Genomic DNA, 21,404 nt, shown 5'->3' on the forward strand with positions numbered 1-21,404 from the left:
ACTTCTTGACAACGCGACAATACGAGGTGATGCTTGGAAGCCCGCCGGGGGATGATATGATCGTCATCGGTTGACCTCGGCTTGAAGTAGGCCGAAGCTCTCAAGATCATCACTGCAGGTGTGGACATGTCATGTGCCATGATGGAACGTGAGTTGTTGGACATTAGCTAGCGTTGTGCTAGAAGGTTGTCATAGGCGAGTAAGAGAGTGATGGCGTGAGAGCAGGCTTCGACGAGTTTGAGCCAAATCGCTTGCTACTGAAATCGGGTAATCGTGAGGCACAAAAGAGATCTAGAAGAGTATGAAGGAAGGCGATCAGGCAAACCTGCTTCTGACTCTTCGCATGCCCACGCCGCCTGCTTCGCTGCCAGCACCAGCTTCACTTCCAGCGTAACTTGTTGTTCTGCTCATGGGTATAGCGGCACCAATGACAGCAGGCGCAGAGGCGGTAAGAGCAGAGATGTTGCCGTTGACTATGGGGCCTGGTGGTGCCGCAGCTGCAGCAGTGCCCACGCCGGCACCGTTGCGGAGTGCGAAACGCAGAGACTCGGGGTCTGCAAAGCCATAGGGAGGGATTCTGTTTACTCCACCACTGATGGCAGCCGGGCCAGTCTCGAGGATTGGGAGACGGAAGGGCGCGACGCCGTTTGTGGTTTGGCAGGCTTGTTCCAGCAGGCGTTCTCGTATCTGCTGGAGATTGCTCAAGTTCTCGTCTTGTTCAAGATTTGAGGTTGGGGCATCATCCTCTCTAAGCATGAGTGCAATATCGCTGTCGATCTCGCCAGTGCTCACACCCGGTGGTGTGGGCGCACCCTTGTCTGTCTTCGTAATTGGTATGAGAACGGGCACGAAAGGGTTTGTGGTTGTCGATGTGAGAGCGGCAGCTTCCGAGAGAGCAGCCAGGGGATTGGCCCTGGTAGCACCACGAGTGGCATGATGTGAGATGTTGCGCTCCATCTCAGGGGCTTGTGTGGGAGGTGGTGAGCCATGGGCTTGGGTTGCGACGATGTCGTCGATCTCGGTGGTGATGGCAGGAGGGCCAATGACGGCGTCGGCAGCTCCATCGACAGATGCGAGCGAGGGAGCGCTTCCGGGGTTCTGCTGGCTGGGCTGAGCCTGGTGGAAGAAGTGGTGGGTCGCAATCTGAGCGACAAGCGTGGCATGGTTCAACTCTTTCTCCGTGAACAGACGATCGATGGAGAAGGCCGGGGCCTCGTATTGTGTGTAGATGGTCTTTGTGCGGGCCTCGTGGAAGGGCGAAGCTGCGCCATTGCTTTCGTTCTGCAGAGGACGGAAGGATGGAGCAGGAGAGTCGGTGGCATCGTCGTCGGCCGGGGCCTTGCGCTTCTTCAGGCGCTCGTCCTCGGCTTCACCAACGCGATGGCGAGTGTGACGAGTCTTGCGATTACTCTGAATACCGCCGGGGCTTTGAGGCATATTGACGGTGAACTGGCTGGGGTGGAAGAACAGGGCAGAGTTGTCTGCAATGTCGAGCTGCTCCTTTTCGCGCAGCAGCTTGTCGCGCTTCTTCGTGACGCTGTTGATCAGACGACTGCGCACTGTTGTCGCCAGTTCCAGGTGCTCCCGTTGTGCGACCTGGACCTTGTAACTCGAGCTCTTCTCTAGTTCGGCGACGGCCGCTTCGTAGCGGTTCTGTTTGTGTCAGTCTTGGACGGTGCCCTGGTCGCAAAGTGGACTCAACATACTTGCAGGGCTGTCAGATCGGCGTCACGCTGTTCCAGAGCGTGGTTGATCTGCTGGACGTATTCGTGGTATCTCTTGCCAGCCAGAGCCAGGTAGTCCTTGACGGCAGCGTCCGTGTTTGGCAAGCTGCCGCCAGTGACGTTTTCGATCTCTCGCTCGACGTCTTCGGCCGAGTCGTCGAGAGGTCTGTTCTCGTAGGGGTTCGCTCTCAGTATCATTGTCATATCCACCTGGATAGCCTGGAGTTGTGCACGGTAGTGCTGGTGTTGGTCCTGCGTGAACGTCTGGATCATGTCCGAGAGCTTGTCGGTAATGTTATTACGTCTTTTGTCTCGCTTGGACAAGGGTTGTGGCGGCGGTGAGGGCGATACTCGCCGGTCGAGCGCCATTGGTGAGGTATGTGCCATGTCTTCTGTCTGTCTTTTGTGTGAGTGGCAGCAAAGGTTTATCTCAAATCGACCGTCATGAGCAAAGCCATTTTGAGATGCTCGAATCTGGGGACAAGTGAGCACAGACCATGGTCGGCCAACTTTCGGCCCGAGTACCGACCGATATCCTCAAATTGCTCTCTTCGTGAGGCTCCCTCGTACATTGCACGTAACTGCGGAGATGCACTCTAACAGTATTTTTTGTGTCTATCTAAGTGTTTTTGGTCATTATCATTTTCGTTATGAATCCTGCTTCTTTCTTTTCTCGTTCTCATCTCTCGAAAATCGTCAACTGCTTGTTTGCATTCTCCTGGCTTTGCAAATCAAAAACAAAAAAAAACTCCTGTGCTATGCTTGCATGCTTCTGAATGATGCAAAAAAAAAAAAAGTGCATCCTGTCGATGGAAAAAAGTGCTGATGCGCTGGGTGGTAATTATGCTGTGGCAATGCGTAATGAAAAATGCAAAGGGAAAAGGGGGGGGGGGGGAACTGTCCTGGTCTCTGAGGAGAAAACAGCTCTCCTGCTGTGCAATCAATGCTTTTGGTGCAGTATTCCAAGAAATGACCAAAGATGTTGAGATGATGATCCAAGAAGCTCAATCATCCTCGTCGGTGTAGTGTCTCGAAAACTTGATAAGAGAGTTGAACTTCTCATAGCCCAAGATGCGGTTGCCGCCCTCGTAGATGTGATCCTCTCCATCCTCGATGGCGCGATGAAGAAGCATCGTTCTGGGCACGAGCTTAATTCTTCCATCCTTGTCTCGAATCAATTGCATCTTGTCGGGCTTCTGGAGCTCGCCGCCAACGGCTCCCTCAAAATCGCGGCCGACAACCTGCATCTCGGATGCGTCGGTGTCTTGCTGGTCATAAAGGACTCTGGTACCGCGCTCGCGCTGCTCCAAAACGTCGACATCAATGGTGTCCAAGGCGATGATGCGGTAGACGTGAATGGACTTGTTCTGGCCCGGACGGCGCACACGACCAATGCCTTGCGCCATCTGTGACTCGTACTCGTACTGCGTGAGAGCCGGAAGGGGGGAGAAGAAAATGACATGATTGGCGTTGGTGAGGTTTGTGCCGGCGGCTGAGACATCTAAAGAATTCAAGAGCAGCACCGTCTTCTTCTTCTCGCCTTTGTCGTTCTGGAACCTCCCAATCGCCTCCGCGTTGTCGACGTTCCTGGCAGAGTTTTTGGAAGAGCTTGACTTGGTTATGTGATGGGAAATATCTGCGGCCTTGAGAATGTTGGAGGCTTCTTCGATCAGGTCGTCGGACTGGACGAACAAGATAGCCTGATCATCGTTTTCTTCAACTTTATTCAAGATGTCAATAAGCTGTTCGGCTCTTTTGCCATACTTGCTTGCTCTAGACTCTCCAAGCTTGTTGAGATGGAGGAGATGGTAAGACAGAATAACAGCAGAGCAGCCAGCACAGGGGCAAGTCCCGAGTTCATCCCTTGAGCTCTCATAGCAGGCTTTACAAATGACGTGACCGCACGCTGCCGACAACGCAAGGTTCTCGGACTTGACATGACCAGATTCGCATTGTGCGCCTCCACAGCGGGTAGACTCCGCATCGGCCACATACTTTGCAGCGCTCTCCACGAAGCGGAGAGTCTTCTGAGCAGATGCGTAGGCTTTGGCATAACCAACGGCTTTGCTGTGTTGGTTGATGAGCTCCTTCTTCTCCTCCGCCTCGCGCTTCTTCTCGGCTGCAGTCTTCTTTTCTTTCTTGGGGGCCTTCTTCTTGACTTGCTTGCGCTTTCTCTTTTTTCCTGTATGTCCGGAACCGTCGTCTTCACTTTCAGGGAGTGGAGGTGGCTGCTGGAAATTGGGCTCCGGCTTCGAGATGTCGGCAAGCTCTTTAGGATGCCATCCACATAGTGACACGATGTTGAGAGCAATCGATCGGTCCTTGAAGGTATTGTTTTCCAGGACATTCTTGACCCATGGTTTGAACAAATCCTGTCCAGTGCTCTCTTCGTACTTACGACATATCGTGAGACCGTCTCGGAGCGTGTTGCCCGCATCCTCCAATTTAGTTGCGCATTGCTTGACCAGAGCTTTGAGTCCTGTCTTGGTCTCTAAGGTATTCGCATGATACGTCGCAGCAGTACGAGCGAGAGCTTCTTCCGCATTCGTGGCCTTGGGCACGCAACTCAAGCGACCCTTTGAATCGCCTCGCTTGATTCTCATGTCTTGCTCATTCAACTGGCGAGAAAGATCGGTATATGCCAGGCGGTGGTCGGCGAACAATTTGATGGGTACCATATGATCTTGGTAGGCTAGCTCGCCGGCACTCATCACATTTCGGCGAACGAAAGTGTCGAGAAACTTCTGGGAAAGAGCATAGACTTGTTGCTGGATGAGAGTCGAGGGCAGCTCTCGGAATGTTTCAAACTCCTCCACATTGGTCATATCCTTTCTCAAAGTCGCCAGGTTTGCACTTGACAAGAGTCCGGGTGCGTTAGCTCCTATGGGCAAGTTGATACCAAGGAGACGAGCCATACTCGAAACATCAAACGTGTCTTTTAGCTGAGGTGTGGCCGAGAGCGCCCAGCGCTTGTCCGCCTTGATGTTGCAGTAAACGATAAGTTCTTTACCGCCCAAGTATGAGAATTCGTCAACGATCAGACGGTTGAAGTGGAACATCTCGAAGAGCACACACTTGGTGAGGTCTGCCTTCTTGAACTTGTATCGTTGCGAAGCCTGCTTCTTAAGCTCCTGCTCGTCTTTCGATTCAGCCTTGGTCTGTCTTTGCTGGTGTCCCTTCTGTTTAGCCTTGGTGTATTTGATTCCCTTGAGACGCTTGGACTGTTCCGCGAATTTTGTATACACTGGGTCGTCCTCAGTCTTATCGTAAAGCTCATCAAGATGGTGGCTCAAAAAATCAGCACCTTGTTCTTCGAAGATCTTCAGATGAGCAGGAACGCGTGATGAAGCCTTCTGGAGCCAATCTTGAGTAGCCCGTGATCCATTAGTGACATACTCAGGCATTGCAGCGAATGCTGCAAGTCGTTGGTAATATGCTTGACACTTTTCGCTTTGAATGACATTGTCGTTTACAATGATTATTCGGGCATCCCTAAAATCTCTCATCGACAACTTCTTGAGATCAGCAAAGGTTCGAATCTTGATGATGCTGCTCGCGAGTGGATCGGACAGATGCTTATCGGCTTCTTCTGCCCATTGCTTCACAAGTGTGGGAGGACAGACAACAAGGGTGGCCGCGAGTTTCTCAGGCATGACTTGTTCCGGATTGTCGTTCGGCAGGTTGCTCATCTTCTGGATGATGTTGGAGGCCGTCCTCTCGCGTTCCCATTCCATGTTTATGAGCGCAAGCGAGGTGATAGTCTTGCCAAAACCAGCGTGATCGGCAAGAATGCCACCTCTCACATGAACTTTGGAAGAGGCCTTTGCCTCAAGACGCCAGCCAAGGTATGGCAACATGGCTTCCTCAAACTCCTCAATGGTGAATACTTGGCCTGCTTCTTCTTCCTGCTTCAGCATCCACGAAAGCGACCTCTGCTGCTTGGGGAACAACTCGATATCCTTAAGAGCCTTTGCCGTGTAAGGCTCGCCGTCCACGTTACTGTGGAGGATAAAGGACGGAGGCTTTGCAACAGGCTGATCAGACCACTGAGTATTCAGATTCCAACAAACAGAATGGTGAGGGCTGGTGGTAAGTCTGAAAAGCTTCCCAACTGCTCGCTGACACAGGGTCAAGACATTCAGGCTGATAGTGGTCGTAAAGGATCTGCCATCAATGTTGCATTCCATGACGAAAGCCGATGGACGAGCCTTGACGTTTGTCTCATACTTGGAGGCAGACTGCTGGTCTTCATGCGCGTGCAACTCATACTTTGCCTTAAAGGTAGTGAGATGCCAACGAATCTGTGGCAGTTGAGGTGCGCACTCTTTGCATTCGAGGTCACCGGAAATACCTCTGTCGCCTGGTAGATACACGTCTCCGCGAAGCGGCTCCAAGGCCCAGCCAAAAGTGTCAAAGAAGATTTTGTCATCAGGTTGGACTTGATGGTGTCCCTTAAACTTCTCGTTGACATTGGAGAAAGGCAGTTCAAGAGTGAGAGAGGCCGCAGTCTTTGCAACTTGACAATCATTATTGACCACAGATTGTCTGGTGATTGAGAATTGCGACTTGAGATCCAGAGGGCGGAGAGACACAAGGCTTTTCTTTATCCATGTGCCGTTTAAAGCGACTTCCACTTGCATGCCGTTCTGCTTCACCACATCTTCGGGTCTCCAAACGGCATCGACACGAGCAACAACTTCTCTGATCTGGTCGTACTCAAGCTTCGAAGGATCAAATGCGAAGACAAAACAGTCGAACTCAGGACGGCCGATGCGAGTAGGGTCCAGGAACAAAAACATATTCGAGGCATTGACAGACTGCTCTCTCTTGTAAAGAGACTCGCAGGCAGTGCCGCACTTGCGTAGAAGCTTGTAAATTCCTACGATACCTTCGTACGACTTCTCTTCACTTGCAACGACCAACTCAGGGTAGACCCTCTCGTTCGTCTTTGCGGGAATTCCAAGACGGGCGGCCCAAGAGGGGACTTCAAGGCCCTTGCCTTCGATCGTCAACTTGGTCGAAGGATTTTCGTAGACTCTCCAAGACCAGTCGCTCCCATAGAAAGCATCGTGGGTGACTGCACACTTCGCGATGGGCTCCTTGAAAAAGTCGCGCAGACTGTGGAGCTCGCTTTCACCCCATAGGGCATCCCCAGCCTTTGTGTAGAGCTTCCACTCCGGCTTGTCAGGATCCAAGACCAGATCGAGACGAGCGAATCTGGAATCATAAGAAGCAACCCACGAAGCTCCTCTTCTGAAACGACTGAAGGTAAGCGGATCCTTGATGGTGTTGTTGACTGCCTCAATGTACTTGTCAACCACCTTCTCAGACTCGTGGAGGGTGGTTTCCATGTGCGCACGGAGAGTAGCAACGTGAAGTTCCAAGTGGAGCCGCAACACCATAGGCAGCTTCGATCTCCAACTCTGCACGAAAGTTTGAGGGTGAATACGCGCATGGGTAGAAGGTGCCTGGTACTCGTGGGTGGGTTTTACACCACATTGTATGCAGGAGATGTGACCGCATTCGCCGCACTCTTGGATGGACTTTTGAGTCAACTCCAACTGGCCCTCACAGACGCACTTGCTAGCAGATTTATTGGCATTGTCTAGCAAATTTTGTAAGCTGATGGGTGTCAAAAGAGTTGCTTGGGATCTGTCCACGAGCTCTAGTCTCTCAATCTTGCTCTTGAAGGCAGCCTCCTGAGCTTCTTGGGGACCGCTGTGGCCTTTCTCCAAGATCTTGAAAGCCGAGATAAGGGCAGACGCAATAGCGGAGCCCACAACAGGGGTACTCATCGCATTGCCGGCCAGATCTTGGATGTTCTTCTCAGTTTCGGTAGTAAAGGAGATCATGTGGAGCGGCAATCCTTGAAGAATCAAGGTTTCCACGTTCGCCAGTGGACCCCCACGATCCGTAACGTAGAAGTTGCCGGAAGGAGTCAGGCAAGGGGCGATGCCGAAAGGCACAGTATCAACAAAACGGTCGATGTTCTGTGAAACATCCCAAATGCGAGTCTTGTACTGGACATCGTAGTCTCGCTCCTTCTGCTTGTCGTTGTCCGGCTCGGCGGGCTCGACGGACTCGGTAGACTCCAGCTCCGGCACACCTGAGTGATGAGCCTTACGGAGCATTGACATGTCCACGAAATCCCAGACCCTCTCAACCTGCTTACGGAACCAACTCTTGTTCGCGTACTCAGGGAGATTGAGCGTACCACTCTCTTGCCATTGAGTCAATGGACGATCGACACCTAGATCGTGCTCTCTGCGGTATCTGATGTGACGAATTTCGCACAGCGCCCAGTCGTGTTCCCTGATAGGACCATCGAGCGAAGACTGTCGAGCCAGGAGACTCTTTGCGCGAACAACGATCGGGTCATCGCTGGGAAGAAGAAAAGATGAGACGGGCGAGCTGGCTTGGCGCCTGAAGTCTTGCATGCGATTGTAAAACTCGTCTTTGACAGCACCTGGGTCTCTGTAGGCCTTCTGCAGATCTTCAAAACGGTAGCATACCATGTAGCCTCTTTGTCTGGTCTGTGGGAGATAGAAGTTCTTGGTGTCAACTAGAACTCCTGCCGAAACATAGCCGATGTTCTCGTATGCTGCAAGCATGTCGTTCCATGGAGCTCCGTGAACATTCTCGAGTATAAGGATGCGTGGATGGTATCTCTCAGCATACTTCAAGACAGCATTGAACGTGTCACCGGATTCTCCGCTCTCGTTCAACTGCTTTTGCTTGTTGTTAAGCTTTGAGAAATCAACGCAAGCGGTGCCAGCGATAAGGATATCGATGTTGCCAGGAATCTTGGCGAGGCCGCCGTATGCGGTGGTAGCTAAATCATGCTCTGCGTTTGTGATCTCGGTGATGTCTCGAAAAATGATGGGAGGGTGGAAACATCTTTCAATGTAAGCCTGCTTCCAAGCTACGATCTCAGCACTGAAGAGGTGGTCGAAGAGCAACTCAGATGGCCCTTGACTCTTGAGCGCAGCATTGATCATGTGCATGGCGAGGATAGGACTCTCAGTACCGGAGCACATTGTGGCAACTCGGAGACGACGGGATCCGAGATGCTTCAAGACATCGTCGAGGGTGTGCATTCGCTTGTCGATCGACGCCTTTGCCTTTGACACGATGTCCTCAAAGATCTCGCCGATGACGCAGAGTGGAGGCAACGTTTCAGAAAGAGTCCTGTCCATTTCGTTGCATAGGTTCTTCATGTTACTCTTGGATTTTTCGGGGTCCTCTGCGTTAGTCTCTTCCTCACCGGCCATTTCGGCGCCAATGAGAGGGTTGAATTCCTCACCAACATCCTGGGTGGCACGCCTAGGGACCAAGTTTGAAGATTTTGGGGTACGCCTGCCGGCGATCTTTGGTTTCTTGAGAGGTGGCTCATTGTCTGAGGCAGCCACATGAGAGGCGGTTCCATCAGATGAAGTGGATGGTTGAGACGACATGTCCGAATCTTCGTCGTCGACTTCTGTGCCAGGCAGGTCGTCGCTAAAGTCTTCGTCTTCCTCTAATGCTTTCTTCTGAATCAATTCTGGCTCTGAGTCGTCTAGTCCGAAGCCAACGGGAGGTTCAGAATAGTTGACCACAGTGGAGTTGCGAGCAGATCTGCGGGTATGTGCGGTGTTGGTGTCAGGGGGTGGGGAAGCGCTGGCTGGCGCAGACGGACTCTTCTTTCTTCTGGATTGACTAGCAGAGCAGGAAGCTCCTACGGTCTTCTTCTTGCGAGGTGGCATTATGGGCGATGGGGGATTGAGTGTCGCAACTGCGATTGGGGGTGAAGATTGCTGCTTGACAAACTGGTCGAGAGGTTCGTTATGTTTGCGCGCAGGGGCAACGACTGGAGGAGTGATATCAACGAACCGCAGCTTTGCAGAGCAGATAGCTGCGCTTACTCTCAACGTGCGAAAGAAGACGTCGAGGAGTTGTGGTGTTTCTTCTCTTCGGTTTGTTGAGCGCGGCGGCCTTCACAGGGGGTGAATTCTGACTGAGTGTGTTGTGTTCGGGCTCCGGGGGTGAAGCTGTGACTCCAGGGCGCTCTGTCTTGAAAAGTCGTATTGCTCTGTCCTCCAGCCAGAAGCGAATATCTCCTACTCTTTTTCTCTGGCCATTGCTCTGCGGCTTTCCGCCAACATATATGTGTTCTTCAACATCTGAATCGTCGCTTTGAGGCCTTGGTACATACGACGTATACCTTCGACGAGCCATGGTGAACGTATGCACCTATGTTAGCGCCTGCCCTCCAATTGATAGATGTGTAGAGTCGTTGACACGCATGTCAATCTTTCGGGCTCGAAGAGCAACCGGAAGACGCGACGCGACAACTTGGCATGGACTGCTCATACTCTTTCTCAAAGAGGCTGGCGTGGTCGGCATCTCCAGCCCCCGAGCCGAGGTTCTACCATCAAGCCAGGGTTATACTCGCTGCAAGACATATCGAGACAGGAAGCAGAAACATTGAGCCATGAGCGAGTCCAGGAACCCAGGATATGTTGGTCGTTGAGGACAGAGCTGAGTTCGAGCCATCCAGAACGATACAGTGTCGAAACCTGGACCAGGGATCACGACAGGTGCTGTGCAACGATTTCGGCGCAATCCAGTCTGACTTTGACGGACCACATCAATGGGAACACTCCAAAACCACTCCAGAATCCAGTATTCAGTCGACATAAAGCTCCCCACGCTCATTGCTCGCTTATATGAGGAAGGAGCAACACGAGAAAATGAGTATGAAGTGGTGTGTTGTGAGGGTAAGAAAGAGGAAGGTGGTCGAGGTGGATGGTGAGGAGGAGGGAGTGCTTCTCCATGCCGGACTGAGGCCTCCCATCGCTACCGACTAACGCACGTGTCAATCGTTTTGATCAAACGATCCGACATGAAGACTAGGCAGCAGCGACGGACGGGTCGGAGTGTGAGACGAAGAAGAGAAAATCATCGCACACCGCTGCTAATGGCAGGTGCGATGAGCGAGGAGACACATACCGCTCAAGGCGACACAAGAGTGCTAAAGTTGCGTACAGATGTCCTGTGAACGTGATGAAGCCATCATGGAGGGCGAGATACAAGCGAGAGAAAGCGCCTGGTCGTTTTCTGCCGAGCCATCACGAAGTCTTCCGGAAGAGAATGATAGTCTTGGAAGGTCGGAAGGAAGGTAGGTACAGGAACAGTACTGAAGAGTGTGTCGGTATGTGCTGATGGAAGAGAGGGCACGTAAATGACGCATACCCGGAAAGTTTGACTTGCGTGGGACGACGACAGCCCAATGCGGTCAAGTGCTCGACGAGGCTCGGTATCAAGCCACGAACGAGTGATCGTTCAACCTGGCCTACAGAATGTCGTGGAGTTCTTAGGAAGCGGTTGCTTGATGGACTCGGCAAGATCAGCCCACGTTCTTAGTTGCACGAACGCAGAGGCAGATGCAGGTAAGCAGATATAGAGCCACGACTCGACGGCAAGAGCGTAACCAAGGACTCCGAGGATTCTGCCCTTGCGTCGTGCCACGACACTCGACGATGATGTCGTTCTCGACCTTCCCGTCGACCAAATTAAAGCCCGATTGATCACCTCCAATGCTTGCACAAAGTATATCACGAAGACCAAAGTCACAAGGAAAGGTAAGCAAGAGCTAGGTTTATCAAATCAAGGTGTGCTACTGCAAAATTGTACAACATGCAAATCAGCTCCCGTTGATCATGACACCGGCCACCGAGGTGCGAGAAGCTATCTTATCCTGGCGCTAAACCTTAGCACAACAGTGGCTTGGTGCCGTTGTTGGGAAGCTTAGCACGGAATAGAGCAAAGGGACGCCGTCTCCTGTCGGTACCAGGCCAGACGAGAGGGCTGAAAGCAAGTTGGTTGTTTGTGAAGTAAAGGTATCCATCTGTACCCGTGCTCATCTGCAAATGCTGTCAGTAAACATTCTACTTCGAGCCAAGGGCCAGTGACTTACCGTATCAACCCAGTTGAGGCGAGGGTCACGCAAGAAAAGAGAACTGGTTCCGTTGACAGGGTTATAAAAGCTGATGGCGTTCTGCTCAGCATTTCCATGGTAGATGTATCCATTAGTGTCAGTCTCATAACCATCCGAGACACCTTTCTGGCCACGACTGACGACTGAAGCCTGGGCAAGAGCTTCCGAGAATTGTCCGTTGTCGCGCAATCTGGCAGTAGGGATGGAGTACAGATATCTCTTTCCGACACCGCCAAAGTAGAGGTCCTCGCCGTCAGCAGAAAGAGCGATACCGTCAGCACCAAAGCCTTGGAAGCTGAGTGGTTGGCCGGCTTGGAAAGCATAGATGGGCAATCCCCAAACATAAGCAAGGAACTGGGTTGCAGGCGCGACGAACTCGGAGCCTTGCAAGTGACGCCATGATTCACCGGTACCGAGATCAACGACTACCAGACCAGTACGTCCTTCGATGGATGAGTCGGTGATGTAGGCGACACCTTTACCACTCGCTGTGATGTTCGGCCGCAGATCGAAACGAACGTCGTTCAAGTAAGAATCTCCAGGAGCAACATTTGCAGGGAAGACGATGGTCTGGAAGACAGTATTGTTTGTCAAGTTGATACCAACCAGCTTGGGTCCACCGACAGTCGCCTCGACAATAGTACCATTAGGATCCTGCACTCGGCCAGTGTCGAGAACCCAAGCGCGTTCGAGGGAATCGATGACAATACTCTGAGCACCGATAAAGTGGTTTTGGTAGTTTGCTCCAGTAGGAGGTGTGGTGGTGTAGTTAATGGCTGCTAATGTCAGTCAATGCAATATAGAAGCTATGGGACTCGACACTCACCTCCTCCCGGAGGACTATTCCATTCAACATTGGGGAAGGGAGTCTCGGTAGAATTTCCAGTCAATTCGGCAATAGTATATTTACCATTGGAGCCATTGTTCGTATTATTTCCGTCCAAAGCACCAGGATAGTTCGAAAACTTGCGACCAGTCGAGGACACAGCAACGCCCGTCGGCCACTGATCGTAGTACAGATGAACAAGCTCCAACTCCGGTCCAGCAGTACCAGGATCCTGTATAAGTTGCTGACTCGAGCCTAGTAGAGGCAGCAAAGAAGCTGCAGCAAGAAATGTAGAAAACATTATGATAGGATTGAGTTACGAAGGATGAAGAAACAGTTGACCCACCTCAATGGCTCGCTAGCTACTTGTATGCGTGCCTGGCCTGTCATGACATAACGTGTATTTTAGATCATCGCAGCACGTCATGAACATTCTTGGAAAAGCTCGGCATCCATACACTTTATTGCGGAACGCCGCAAGGGAACGAGAGAGAGGGGACAGAGTGAATCGAGGTGATGCGAGACCGGCAGGTGGCCGGATGTGCGGGGAAGGCATATCATCATGCTGGCGTCGAGACTTGATGGATTGGGCTTTTCGGCCTGTCAGCCTCAGGCATCTCCACGGCAGATAGATCAAGAACTCGCTGTCATTGATACACAGCCATCTTAGCTCGTGGACTGGTGGAAATTCATTCAGAAACTGAATAATGGATGTCAAGGCCAATCCATCCTCTTTGCAGTCACGGATGCACCAGTAGAAAGAAGACGAGAGAAATATTCAAAAGTGGTTCATCAAGACGTCGAAGTTGGCACGAAGGCTGTTGGTAGCTGCAAAGGCATGATTTTGTATCTTTTTCTTTTCACTCGCCCACACGGCCTTTTTGTTTCATTCAACCGTGGCGGACAAAGGAGTAAAAGCAACCCTAAGTCGAAATGCGTGACTCGTCCCAGCCCTTCGCTTACTCCGTGTTGACGATGTTGATAATCCATTGAAGAAGCACCAGCCCAGCAACGTTGCCAGAATACACAAAATGCGACGCGCTTAGAAGACGAGAGCGGCACCCTTGGTCTTCTTGTCACCACTGTGGAGAGAGGTAGGTTAGTATTGGACAGAGGTGCATAGGGGAGCAGAAGAACATACCCCAGCTCGAAGTGCTTGCAACGCTTGAGCGCAAGCTGTGCCTTGGTCTTGCATGCTGTGCACTCCAGTCTCAGGACAACCTTCTTGGTGGTCTTGGCCTTCTTGTGGAAGACAGGCTTGGTCTGACCACCGTAACCGGACTGCTTACGGTCGTAACGACGCTTACCCTGGGCGAAGAGGGAAGCCTGTAAAATAGATAATGAGTTCCCGTTTGCAGTGTGTTCATCTCAGATGGCCATCCATACCTTGCCAGCCTTGTACTGGGTGACCTTGTGCTGGGTGTGCTTCTTGCAGTCCTTGCCCTTGCAGTAAGTGCGGCGAGTCTTGGGAACGTTGACCTGAAAGCGCGCCTTGATCAGTATTTGTTCAAGGGTGCTTGGTATTTTGTGCGCCGTGTCTGGTTGCTGCTGCCACTGTATTCGCTCGGCCGTGGTTGATCTCATCATATGCGGTCCGTCTTGCTATCTCTTTCGTCCTGAATGCTTGCGTTGTGCGGTGTTCGAGTGTGTCGTTCGAAGAATATGTGGCCGGCGCAGGATCACGGTGTTTGTCGACTGTTCTGAGCTCGTTGGTGGCGGTATGCGCTTTTCGATCGGAAAATGGACGGAGATGAGAGATACGGCCTCGGTCGAGTCGAGATTGATGGCGACATTGCTCCCAGAGACACGGCGCACGGAATAATATGGTTGCTTACCATTTTGGCGGTATTTGAGTAAGTCGCTGGGTGATGGGAAAGAGTCTCGTTTTCGCGTCTGCCAAAGCAACACCTCGATTTTCGAATTGTGTGAGTCCGAGCGCGCCGTGTGTCGGCTGGACAAAGCCGCGGTTTTACCGTGTGGACTTGGCGTTTCGTATTCTATGCATCTTCACTCATCGGCTTGCTCTGGTGGCTGAAGTGATGGCCCTCTTGTACTTTCTATTGCGGTCTGCGGAAAGAAGAACGTTGACTCCGGCATGGTCTATTATCAATGGTATAGCTTATAGACAACCACATTTTCCACTTGTGTTGCTGACGAGGGCGCATCCGATGTTGACCTCAAGCTTGATGGGAACGAAGCTTTGTTCGGAACTCGCCATTGTTGGCAACCACAGCTATCTAATCATATGTACCAAAATCAATAGTAAGGTCTCGACTCCTCCCATTTACGCTTCTCAATTTCCAGTCCACTCCCGGATGCTATGCTATCCTCCATTCTTCCTGGTGTAGTGATTTGGCCTACTGGAGTCTGGTTTGCGGAACCCTCGATGCGATAGACTGCGCCGATCCATTCCCACATCCTGCTCACATCTCCTGTACGGCCCTCGCGCACCATGGTTCTGACGTTGGCGTTGCCTTCAACAAGTTTCTGTACCGCCGTCCAAATTCTGTTACGCTCTGATGCCCGGAACTCGTCGCGAAGCACATCGTCACGTAAGGCAACCATGCTTATCGTAGGCTCAGAATAACCATTGGGATCCTGAGCATGTAGACTAGCCTGGGCGGCAAGCTTGTCAAGAGCCAGACCTGCCAGACGCTTGGCTTGTGTAGAAGTTGAGCGGCGCTTAGAGATTGTGCGTTGGCCATACACAGCTGTAATGGTCAAGACAAGAATAGCTACAAGTTCGCGAACATGCTGTCTAATCGTTTGGCGAACGGATCGTTTGAAGGCGCAGTGGAGGGGGACTTTTGCGAGAGAGATGCTGCGGAAGGAGCGGACAGAGGTTTGTCTGTTGTACCGAAGGCGGGTCTGTTAGTCAACTCTTCACGTAAGCCTGGTGATGCATAACTCAAACAAAGAATCGAGTAAAAGGAGATTCAACTTACGGGTCAACTTTGGTCTTCACCTCATCACGCTTCGGGACATCTTCGATTGCTTGGTCAATCAGCTCGAGAATGTCCTTCATGCTTTTTGCCCTGGCAACAACCGCAGTCTTAAGTTCTGGCTCGCTGATGTACGGGGTTTTAATCTCACCGCACTCATATTGTGCGTTGGCCTGTCGCAATACAGTCTCGACAGCATGGCTTGTCAGTGCCGTAATCTTGCGGAGCTTCTCACTGTCTGGCTCGCAAGTAGGCGGTACAGGTATGAGACCTCCGAGCGTAAGAGGGTGCGACACGGGCACGAAGCCATCGTCGCAGACGATGTGGAGGTTTTCCCTGCACTCGGCATGCATGGGACATGGCTCACACTCTGGCTGTAGGAAAGAGGCCCATTCTGGGATCTGCACGCCAGCCAGGGCTGTGGATGGCTGGCCAATTCCACAGAAGCCGACCTTGATCTTCTCTTGTCGCCAGACAGCAGCAACTCCAACGAGCATGGTAAGCAAGATGGTCCAAGGAGCAGCTCTAGCTGCTCCAGATCTCGGCCTTCTTCGACGAGGTACACGGCTCAGGGCAGTACGTGGGTTCTCTTCCTGAGCTTTGATGAGGTCGTGCTGCTCTTCTGGAGTAAACTCCTCGCCAGCGACCATTTGGTCATACTCCTCCTCGTATTCTGGCTCGACCTTCACACGAGATATGGGCATCCTAGACACGGCGGTATCATCTTCCTCTTCCTGGCGATAAAAGCCATCGGTTCTGCGCCTGGCATCCCTGCTCTTTCTTCTTTCCCTGTCTCCAGATGGACCAATCGTAGTTCTTCTTCTGTCTCCACTCTTGCTGCGGTATGCGGATGGCGGGGAGCTTCCACTCTGAAAAGGGTTGTCTTTGGAGAAGGGAGAGTCTGCGCCCTGGTCGCGGTAGACGGGTTGTGGAGGTTCACTAGGGAAAGAAGACCTCACTGTACGTCTCGGGGTTGGCTCAGGCTCGACGGTAGCATGTTTGCTGGAAGCACGACGAGCACTCGGCGGGGCAAAAGACCTCCTGGTCGAACGCGGAGTTGGCGCAACAATTTCATCGGCAGCTGGTTGCATGACGGTACGCCTAGTAGTTCGTCTTGCGGGAGTTGCGGATACAGTGATGTTGTCGTCACCGTCGTCTTGGTCGTCGTCGCCGGTGCTCGACTGGCTGGAGGGCACGTCCACGATGCCTCTTGTTGAGCGCACAGTGCGAGACTGGACGTTCAGAATCTTTCTGGCCTGAGGAGCGACGTTTGAGTTGAAGATGGCGATCAAATCGGACTTCTTTGCAGACGAAGGATAGGCGACATTGTGGGCGACCAGAATGGAGCGCAGACGGGGCACAGTCAGGGAGCTTGGATCAAAGTCTGGCTGCAGGTATCCGTACTCGTCGTCGGCCATGGCTGCTGAGTGTGCAAGGCTGGTGTATGCGGTCCAGAAGATGGCAGTTGCTCGTGCGCCAGGTCGATTGCCTAGTGGTGCAAAAGGAAACAAGGAAGGAACCAAGACGCAATGTTTATCGGGGTCCAAGCGTCTTGTTGCCTGTCCAATACGTCAGATTTTCACGTGTTGCATGTGGGGAAAAGTACGATAAGCTGTGAGATTTTGTTCGAGCTGCATGGAATCTTCTGTATCGAAGCAACAGCCCTTTGCCTTTGAAATGTCGTGTGCAAAGTGTCAAAATCCTCTGACCCTCGAGGTCGATCACTCGGATGACGAAGACGTGTCTATGGGAGCCGGTTCTTCCAGCGCTGCCGCAGCTCAGAACAATCACACAGTCCCTGACGATGTAGCGCTCAATTGCGGCTGCCACTTCCACTGGTATGTGCAATCTCCTTGTATACAATTCTATGCCTGCTCTAAATTTGTATGATCAAAATATAGGCAATGTCTGATCGACGAATATCAAATCACCGAATGTCCCTCATGTCACCAATCCTTGCTCACTCCCGCTCCGAACGGAGGCCAACAACTACTGTGCACCTTGCACAACGAGGGCGGCGTACAAGAGAACCTCGACATCCTTCCTATTCTGACAGAGGAGGCCTATTTGCACGCATACCCCGAGGACAGAATCAGCCGCGCCTTCCTCGAACTCTGCCGCGAAGGTGACGTCTCGGCCGTCGTTGACCTGCTGAAGAGCTGCAACGAGCCCGACTCAGACGATGATGACATGGACGACGAGCCTGTCGTCCCGAAAAAGTCCATGGACGAGGTCCTTCGTTACCAAGATCCAATCGGCGACATGCAATCCGGTCTTCACGCCGCAGTCGCTGGCAACAGTCGCGAGGTCGCTTGGTTGCTATTACTGCTTGCATCGGAGCTTTCTGAAATGGAGTTCCCTGCTTTGGTATACCAACAAGCCGCCTCGCTAGGCATCATGAGAGAGGATCAGACGGGTAAAGTTGACATCAGAAGCCTCAAGGATGGCCAGGGAAGAAGTGCGGAACAATTGGCTGCCGAGCTCGGCGGTGTGTGGCATGGCTGGCCTGGTAGCGGTCGCTTGTCCGTCTAAGGCCACTAAGCTTTGATGTTTTGGTTGCTGCTTGACTTTCGCACCGTTCTCTGTCTAGACAGCAGCTGTGAAATCATGAAATGATTCACATCCTCATCTGCCCAGTAAGAGAGATGCGATGCCACTGCCGCGATCAGCGAAATGTCGAAAGCACCCCTATATCTTGGATTAGTCCTGCTTTCTATCGAGTTAAACTTTCTCACTCACTCTTGGATGCTGTAGTCGACTCTTCCATTGGAATTCAATGCTCGAACCTTGGCCTCTTCCTTCTTCAGCTTACGTCCACGCTGTTCTGCTTCCGCTCTTTCGCTTTCGGCCATTTCGTGATCCACATCACCTTGCGCGCCCTTTCTTGTGTTTTGGAAACCAGCATAGAGCGTCTCGAGCTCGGCGTCAATAAGGGTTGGAGGGCGCTCTCCAGCTTCGTCGGCTTTCTGTGCATCGCTAACCAACCTGTCTTTCGTGTCCACGTCCACCTTGTCGATCTTGGTGTTTGTGGCCGGTGCGACGGGGACCAGACCTCCAGCCGCGTTTGTCCCACCGCCGAGCGATAATGGTGTACGAGACTGGCTATTGCCTGCTGGTCCTCCAAGTTTGCCCGCATCTTCAGCTGTGAAACCAAGACTGCGGTTGAGCAAGCTACTTGCAATACCGGAGCTGAAACTCGACCAAAGACCAGAGACACTCTGACCGACACGTGCACCAATACCTGTAAGACCTTGGCCAGTGGCGGTACTGAAGATACCTCGCTTCGTGTAGGGTAGTGGTTGTGGCTTGAGAGACGACATGGCAGGTGAGATCAAGGGCTCAATCCGGTAACTGATAGGATCGGTAGGATGGAAAATGTTGAAGACCTGGCGGCATTTTGGTGAGGAGATAGGTAGGTCAGAGTTTTGAGTACCCATTCCTGTCAAATTGTCAGAGCTACTCGAAGTCGAGCCAAACAAAGCACTAGAAGAGTCCGCATTCTTCTGATGGCCGTGTCCAACATCTCTGGCGGCAATTGTGCGGCCTTTGAGCATCTGAAAGAGACCAATGGGTGAACCGAGCGCATAAAAGTCCTCTACGTCAAAGTTCAGCTTCATCGGGTTGCGTGAAGCCTTGCCAGAAACTTTCTGCTGCGCCTCCGATTTTTCTTGTAAACACAGAATGTCGAACATGATGGCTGATCCCAGTGAGTGACCAACCAGACTGACTTTTCCATTGAACGAAGGATTGCGTTCACAGAACAGCTTGTGAATTCTGTTGCACTCCTCAAGCACAATGGTCGCAATAGCATCTTTGTACGCGGGACTTTGATAAAGAAGAATATCCAGAGCCAGATCCGTGATGAGATTTCTCACGGCTGGTACACCTTCAACTGAGATATTGTCAAGGTTGGGATAGTCTTCCTCTTCACCGAAGCCGCCGAACGCAAGGTCGTGTTCCTTTCGGTTGTGTTTGAGAGCGCGATTGGGGAAGTCGAGTTTGTGCCTCCAGTTGATTGGCAAGACCTGAATTCGGCAATTCTTAGGTAACGCGTCGACCTCCGAATTGAGCGCCTGCAGATCAGCGCTCTCGCCGTAGACAGCCTTGAGAGTCTTCCGTAAAGTGTTCACGTCTCCAACGAAGTTCACAGACTCCATACGTAAGCCTAGGCGCTGGCCTATGCCGTGAGTAACGAGCAGAAGGTGCTCAATTTCTCGGTCTTGTTGTTCTCCTTCTCTGTCACGGTAGTCGTCTTGAATCTCCTTCTCATCACGCTTGCGGATCTCCTCGTCCTGCTTCTGAGGGTCCTCCTGGCCAGCACTGACAAGAGAACTCATTTGCTGCTCCAAGGTCTGGCGATGCTTTTCAGACTCGGGACTTGCGATCTCGGCGTGAAGACTATCCGCTTTGGTTCCATCCACAGGTACAAGTGCCGTGCTCTTTGCAGACTCCTGTGATGAGACATCTACGGTAGCGGATTTCGTGTCCGAGTCTGCCTTTACTTCCTTCTCTTCGGGCTTCTTGACCTGAACAGTGTAGCCACGAGTGACTTTAGTGCCAGCGTAGTGAGCACCTCCGGCAAAGCGCTTGTAGACACCACTAGACATGCGACTTATGAAATCTTCCGTTAGTATCCATGCAGTCGTAGTATCCTGATATGTTACGACTGAGTTTGAGTGAGGTCCGAAAAGGCGGTAAGTTTGAACAGGATGAGTGGATTGCGCATCGTCAGCATGCTTCGTGTTCTGATCACGGAGATTTGGGAGAGAGCCTTTTGATGCCAATGGAGACGAGGTAGCAGAGCGAGACTGTGAAGCTGATCTGGTGGGCTCTTGCTTCTTCCACCTCCAAGGGGTGGCTCTGAGGTATTGCTCTTCCAGTTGAGCAGCCAAATTCTCATCACACGGCTTCTGAACGGCGCCCTCTGTTGCAGTATGTCAGTAAGACCCATAGACTTCTCTACAGCTCCAGAGACCAACCTTGATAGAACCAAGTTCCTCGACGGACCTCGTACACAGGCCCCAGCCAGTATGCAGGAGCAAGCTCCCTATTCAAGACATCCACATCGAAGAGATAGTCTTCGTTCACAGGCACCTTGGCAGATTTGTGGTGAGGCCCAAGTCCAAGCTCTTTCTCATTTGTGATGTCGTCGGACTTCTCCAACTCTCTTCGCTCTGCGGCATCATCCTCTCCTGAGACTTTGTGGAAAGCGGTTTCGATGGCGCGCGAGTCTTTCTGAGAAAAGGGAGCATATTTCTTGGGAGCGATTTTAGGTGCTTCGACACCTTCGGGTTTGCCCAGAGGCTTGTCGGAATAGACAGGTTTGCGCTTTGGTACGTCGACTGCAAAGAACCACTGCACGCGCAGAGGCGGGCAGTCTCTGGGATAGCGCTTCAAGCTGAGACGATGTCTGTGGCTGACCTTGTGGTCTCCTCCACGCTGCTGCTTGAGGCCAATGTCGCCAGAAGATTGGTCGGACGCGTCTTGGGCCTTGACAAGCGGGCTACGAGGACCCCAGGGGGACAGCTTGTTGATGCCAGCAGCCAGATAAGACTGGTTGTCCGGTGTCGACATGTTGCTACCCTCAGCCCCACGGGCAGGAGAAGTGTCTTTGGACCAGGCAGGGCTTCGTGACGGCGGACGGGAGGGCGAAGGAGCAGTCGGAGGATAGGCAAGCTGCGCCCGCACACGGTTGATCAGGGAAGCGATACGCGCCAACGTGTCTACAGCTCGAAGCTACACGATCGCTTGTCGTGATGTCTTGTAGAGCAACAGCAACGGGATAATGGATGGTAACAAGGTATCGCTGTTTCTTCCAAAATCGATATATCTGATGGCAGCGAGCTTCTCCAGGCAGAGAGGCCCTGCATGCAGCGACGTGCCTGCATACAGCCCCTCGTCGCGAAGTTAACTTTACGCCAGCTTGACCGTGACGT

General features: G+C 52.2%; 7 protein-coding genes across 7 annotated transcripts; 1 reads left to right on the top strand and 6 right to left on the bottom strand.

Moving 5' to 3' along the window:
- Positions 1-315: 315 nt before the first annotated feature.
- AUEXF2481DRAFT_25551 (uncharacterized protein) lies at positions 316-2,111 on the bottom strand (the record flags this gene model as incomplete). Its single annotated transcript, XM_013492572.1, has 2 exons — positions 316-1,653; positions 1,707-2,111. The coding sequence occupies 2 exons, from the start codon at positions 2,109-2,111 to the stop codon at positions 316-318; spliced, it is 1,743 nt and encodes a 580-aa protein (XP_013348026.1).
- Positions 2,112-2,728: 617 nt separating this feature from the next.
- On the bottom strand, positions 2,729-8,821 carry AUEXF2481DRAFT_61854 (uncharacterized protein; the record flags this gene model as incomplete). The annotated part of the gene is made up of 3 exons (XM_013492829.1): positions 2,729-3,927; positions 4,012-7,758; positions 7,831-8,821. The coding sequence occupies 3 exons, from the start codon at positions 8,819-8,821 to the stop codon at positions 2,729-2,731; spliced, it is 5,937 nt and encodes a 1,978-aa protein (XP_013348283.1).
- A 2,652-nt stretch (positions 8,822-11,473) lies between these two features.
- AUEXF2481DRAFT_25553 (uncharacterized protein) lies at positions 11,474-12,827 on the bottom strand (the record flags this gene model as incomplete). The annotated part of the gene is made up of 3 exons (XM_013492573.1): positions 11,474-11,626; positions 11,680-12,476; positions 12,527-12,827. 3 exons carry the CDS (start codon positions 12,825-12,827, stop codon positions 11,474-11,476), a joined length of 1,251 nt encoding a protein of 416 aa, XP_013348027.1.
- A 741-nt stretch (positions 12,828-13,568) lies between these two features.
- AUEXF2481DRAFT_1158 (uncharacterized protein) lies at positions 13,569-14,744 on the bottom strand (the record flags this gene model as incomplete). The annotated part of the gene is made up of 4 exons (XM_013492437.1): positions 13,569-13,608; positions 13,668-13,852; positions 13,913-14,005; positions 14,682-14,744. The coding sequence occupies 4 exons, from the start codon at positions 14,742-14,744 to the stop codon at positions 13,569-13,571; spliced, it is 381 nt and encodes a 126-aa protein (XP_013347891.1).
- Positions 14,745-14,782: 38 nt separating this feature from the next.
- On the bottom strand, positions 14,783-16,886 carry AUEXF2481DRAFT_1159 (uncharacterized protein; the record flags this gene model as incomplete). The annotated part of the gene is made up of 2 exons (XM_013492438.1): positions 14,783-15,374; positions 15,472-16,886. The coding sequence occupies 2 exons, from the start codon at positions 16,884-16,886 to the stop codon at positions 14,783-14,785; spliced, it is 2,007 nt and encodes a 668-aa protein (XP_013347892.1).
- Positions 16,887-17,145: 259 nt separating this feature from the next.
- AUEXF2481DRAFT_1160 (uncharacterized protein) lies at positions 17,146-18,000 on the top strand (the record flags this gene model as incomplete). Its single annotated transcript, XM_013492439.1, has 2 exons — positions 17,146-17,306; positions 17,370-18,000. 2 exons carry the CDS (start codon positions 17,146-17,148, stop codon positions 17,998-18,000), a joined length of 792 nt encoding a protein of 263 aa, XP_013347893.1.
- Positions 18,001-18,101: 101 nt separating this feature from the next.
- On the bottom strand, positions 18,102-21,189 carry AUEXF2481DRAFT_190257 (uncharacterized protein). The gene is made up of 2 exons (XM_013492986.1): positions 20,448-21,189; positions 18,102-20,392 (listed from the first exon to the last, which is right to left on the bottom strand). Exons 1-2 carry the CDS (start codon positions 21,040-21,042, stop codon positions 18,204-18,206), a joined length of 2,784 nt encoding a protein of 927 aa, XP_013348440.1. The 5' UTR covers positions 21,043-21,189; the 3' UTR covers positions 18,102-18,203.
- Between the last annotated feature and the right edge of the window lie 215 nt (positions 21,190-21,404).

The sequence above is a fragment of the Aureobasidium subglaciale genome, assembly GCF_000721755.1.
Source record: "Aureobasidium subglaciale EXF-2481 unplaced genomic scaffold scaffold_1, whole genome shotgun sequence".
In the NCBI taxonomy this organism is placed as follows: Eukaryota; Fungi; Ascomycota; class Dothideomycetes; order Dothideales; family Saccotheciaceae; genus Aureobasidium; species Aureobasidium subglaciale.